This window comes from Pteropus vampyrus, unplaced genomic scaffold (genome assembly GCF_000151845.1).
Source record: "Pteropus vampyrus isolate Shadow unplaced genomic scaffold, Pvam_2.0 Scaffold593, whole genome shotgun sequence".
Lineage (NCBI taxonomy): Eukaryota > Metazoa > Chordata > Mammalia > Chiroptera > Pteropodidae > Pteropus > Pteropus vampyrus.
Window position 1 is genome coordinate 222,966 of NW_011889374.1, and position 4,288 is coordinate 227,253.

Below are 4,288 nucleotides of genomic sequence, written 5' to 3' on the forward strand. Positions count from 1 at the left end.
CGGGGCTCCGCAGCTCTGCAAACGTGTGAACCTGCCCAGCTGTCCCCTTAAACCTGGCGAAGCCAGTACATTGCATGTATGTGTGACTTCCCGCCAGGAAAAATAAACTGGGAAACTAGAGGAAAGGACAGGGAGCAGCGAGGGGCAATCTGGAACTGTCATGTTGGACGCTGATGAGAGGCTGCTGCGGGGTGAGTGGGGAGCGTCTCCCCGATCCCTGCGCTGGCAGGTGCCCCGCTCCCCTCACACCCCAGAGAAGAGGAGACCTTTCCCACCTGTGCAGTTTCCCTGGGAGAAGCGGACGGTCAACGCTGGGGCATCTGGGAAGGAAAGATGTGGTGAGGCCGGGGGCTGTGGCCCTTGGCCTAGGAGCCCCCTAAGGGCAAGGGATGAGACTTGCTTCCCCAGTCTCCTCCAGGAAAGGGGTCCCTGGTCTGGAGCCATGCACTGGCCCCCGGGATCCAGCCATCCCTCCAAACTCACAGAAGACATTGAGCCTGACGGTTCTCTCTGTGATCACCCGATTTCCTTGGCGTTTGATCTGACAGGTGAGATCGGTGCCGTGGTCCGTGGGCTTTGGGGTGAGGGTGAGCACGGAAGAGGTGAGGAGTGTCTGGGGCTTTAGAGAGCCCAGAGCGGCCCCCGCCCAGGAGAAGCTGAGACTCCCGCCTCCACAGTACCCTGGCAGGCTGCAGGTCAGGAGCGTGGGGCGGCCGGACTCCAGGCCCTCCGGTATGCGGATGTCTGGCTTCTCTGTCAGGACTGGGGAGCAGACAGGGAGGTGCCTGGGACCCAGGGGGCGGAGACCCATGCCTCAGGGCCCGAGTTCACCCCAGGTCCCGCGTCTCTTCCCACCATGCCAGCCCCAAGTCCTAGATAGCAGCTGTTCCAGTGTCCCATCCCTGTTCTGACACGGGGTCCCACATCCCAGGTCCTCTCCTGGGCCCCCGCCATACCTGTCACCTGCAAATCCAGCGTCTCATTATGGTAATTATATTTCACATAATATCCTCTCTCCACTCGGAAGAAGTAGTTTCCTGAGTCGCTCTTCCTGGCGTCTCTGATGCTCAGAGAACAGTTGTTGGTCATGGGGTCCCCGAGAAGGTGGAATCGGCCCTGGGTCTCCACGGACACTGCTTTGGTTGGGTCGTTCGTGGCCACAAGACTGTTGCGGCGTGTGTTGGGCCCATGCAAGTACCAGTACACGTAGAGTTCGGCAGGGGGACGCCATGCACTCGAGGGATAGGAGAAGGAGCAGGGCACGACGACGCACAGACCCTCCTGCACTGTCACTGACTTCTGCACTCGGAGCTCGTACCTGGAATTGTCCTGAAGGGACCCTGTGGGGACACAGAGGTTCTGCGGCAGCTCCGGCCCCTCCCCCGTCCGTGCCCAGGCCTCCCCCTCACCCCACTCACCTCCCCACAGCAGGGGCAGCAGCAGCAGGGGCACCATGTCTGCCTCTGACAGGACAGAGCCTGGATCCAGGTCCCTGTGTCAAGGAAGGAAACTTGCAGAGTGTGTGCTGGGGCCGAGGACTCCCCGACAGGAAGCAAAGGCTGAGAGAGCTGTGGCCACGCCTGGAAGGGGAACTTGGACTCCACAGGCCATCGGGTACGGCGTGGGGGCGTGGTGTCAGGGGGCTGAGAGAGCACCCTGTCCCACCATCTCCCTGCTCACCACCCAGCAGGTGGATATACTGAGGCCTCTGGAGGTTGGGGAGCTTGTCCAGATGAGAGTCTGGAAGCGAGCGCCTTCCACGTGGTACGTAAGTCCAGAATGGGGATCACCCAGGAGCCCAGCTTGGTTGGAAGAGAGAAACAGGGCTGGTCCTGGTAACTGGGGGACCCACCCCCCGATGAAACCACTGGATGTTTTGAAAACGAATCATTTTAAATTTTCTTAAGACCGAGGGAATTCAGGCCCAAATCCGATGGAGGGTGGAACGCAGCAGGGAAGCTGAGTGGTTCTGGGACACGAAGGTTGGTCTTCGAGGGTCAGAGGCTCTGTGGCACAATGACAGGTCCACTCAAGAGGGATGTGCAAACGGAGACCCTCGCCCCATTTGGCAGGGACCCCACAGGCCGGACGTCAGCATGGAAGCAAATGTGCCCGCTGTACAGCTCAGGAAGTTTCGCCCGGAGCCCCTCACAGGCTCGGTCCCTTTCTCAAAGCCTGGCAAGGGCTCTGGGGATGTGAGGACATAACCTGGAACCCCAGTGCTCTCGTGTGAAAGAGACTTGAACGTTTCCCCACGTTCCACAATGATATGAAACATTTTGGACGTTCTCAGTAGCAAGTTATAGGATTGAAAGAAGGTTTCTGCAAGGATACAAGAAAAAGAAATTTCAATCAACTGTGCTGGAGGAAATACTGAATTCTGTCAATTCTCTATATTACATAAATATAATATTATTATAGCCATACATAATATTTACTATGTAATATTAACATTTATTGATATGACAATTATTCTCATAGAAAGAGGCAATCAAAGAGTATCACCCAAAAACGTGTAGAATGTGTGTTACGCAGGTATGCCAGACAGGTACGCTCTACTACTAATAAAAATTAGTCTGTAATTTTTCTGAATTGTTTTCTATTTTGGTTTTGAGCATTTTAACTTTTGTGACTTGATGTGATGTGTTTTATCATTTCGTAAAATTTCATATGTGTGTCACATTTCATTTTTTCCCCCCAAGAGAGTCATCTCGACATTTGTATAAATGTCAGGCTCCACAAAACCTGGGTGTGCACCTGCCCCGGAGTCCAGGTGAACGACGGGTAACCAGGTTCACGCCGCCCCCCACCCTGACTCTTTATATATTGCAAAGAAGATTGTCTTGAGCAAGCGAAGGACTAAAGAAAGCAGGATCCGTACAATTCAATCACCTTGTGGTCTAGCACAACTCAAGCTGAGATTATCAACAAGAGAAAAATAATAAGTGATGTAGAAAGAGGATGTGAAGAAAGGGGAACCCTCTAGCCCTCTTGGTGAAAGTGTGAATTGTACAACCATGATGTAGTCAGTATGGCGGTTCCTAAAAATAGAGCTGCCATACGAGCCAGCGATTCCACTTCTGGGTTATAGATGTGGAGGAAATGAAAACCCTAACTGGAAACATAGCTGCATCTCCGTGTTCATCGTGGCATTATTTATAATAGCCAAGGTGTGGGATCAGCCCTAAGTACCCATTGATGAATGAATGGATGAAGAAAATGTGGTACGCATACCATCCAATATTATTCAGCCATAAATAAGAAGGAAGTCCTGCCATTTGCAACAACACGGATGGACCATGAAAGCATTATGCCAAGTGAAATAAGTTAGAGAAAGCCAAATACCATGTGATCTCACTTAAATGTGGAAATGTTTGAAAAATCAAACTCATAGATACAGAGAACAGACTGGTGGTTGCCAGAGGTACAGGGTGGGGGTGGGTGACAGGTACAAACTTCTAGTTATAAAATAACTCAATCATAGGCATGTACTGTACAGCATGGTGACTGTAATTAATAACACTAGTTAATAATACTATTAACTAAAATAACATAATTAATAATACTGTATTGCATATTTGAAAACTGCCAAGAGAGAAAATTGCTAAGAGAGAACATGATTAAAAGTTCTCGTCGCAGGAAAATGACGTGTAACTGTATCGGGTGACGGACGGTAACTACACACGTTGTGGTGGGCACATTGCAATATACTCATATATTGAATCATGATGTTGGACACCTGAAATTACATAATGTTATATGTCAATTATATCTCAATAAAAGACAAACATAAGAAAAGTCAAATAAACTCGAGCTGGGAACTTAGATTAGATGACAGCGGTCCAAGACTTCCAGGCAGCATTACTTTGTGTTCATCTACATAATACATTCCTTAGATCAAATTCCTGCCGCTGGCGCTTTTGGAAAAAAATGGTGTAGAATATAGAGTCTTTGTTTTTCCTTCTTGTGACTACATCAAAGTTGTGACAGAAACATGGAGCAAACAGCAAGGAAAGTCACCCGGGATCTAGATGAACAAGCCCTACAACTAGGGAGAGAAATAAGAAATCAGCCTGCGATGGTAGGAGGTGGGAGGGGGCGAGGACGCGAGTCTGCTGGGTCACCAGCAGCTGAATGGGGCAGAAGCTACAGCAACAGCAGACGCCTCCTAAAGGGGCCGAGTCCTTAGCATGCTAAGCGAAATAAGCCAGACAGAAAAGGTTGAAAGTCACATGATATCACTTCTATGAGAGATATAAACCTAAAAGCAACAAACGAACAGGACAAA

At 50.3% G+C, this 4,288-nt stretch overlaps 1 protein-coding gene across 1 annotated transcript in view; it reads right to left on the reverse strand.

The window, feature by feature from the left end:
• LOC105308576 (sialic acid-binding Ig-like lectin 14) overlaps positions 1 to 1,455 on the reverse strand; it is a 5,257-nt gene extending 3,802 nt beyond the window's left edge. Inside the window, exons 1-4 of the mRNA XM_011384579.2 lie at positions 1,419 to 1,455; positions 957 to 1,340; positions 484 to 762; positions 276 to 320 (exon numbers count right to left, since the gene is read on the reverse strand). Of these exons, the coding sequence (XP_011382881.1) occupies positions 276 to 320; positions 484 to 762; positions 957 to 1,340; positions 1,419 to 1,455 (745 nt within the window). The remainder of the gene's footprint in view (positions 1 to 275; positions 321 to 483; positions 763 to 956; positions 1,341 to 1,418) is intronic.
• Between the last annotated feature and the right edge of the window lie 2,833 nt (positions 1,456 to 4,288).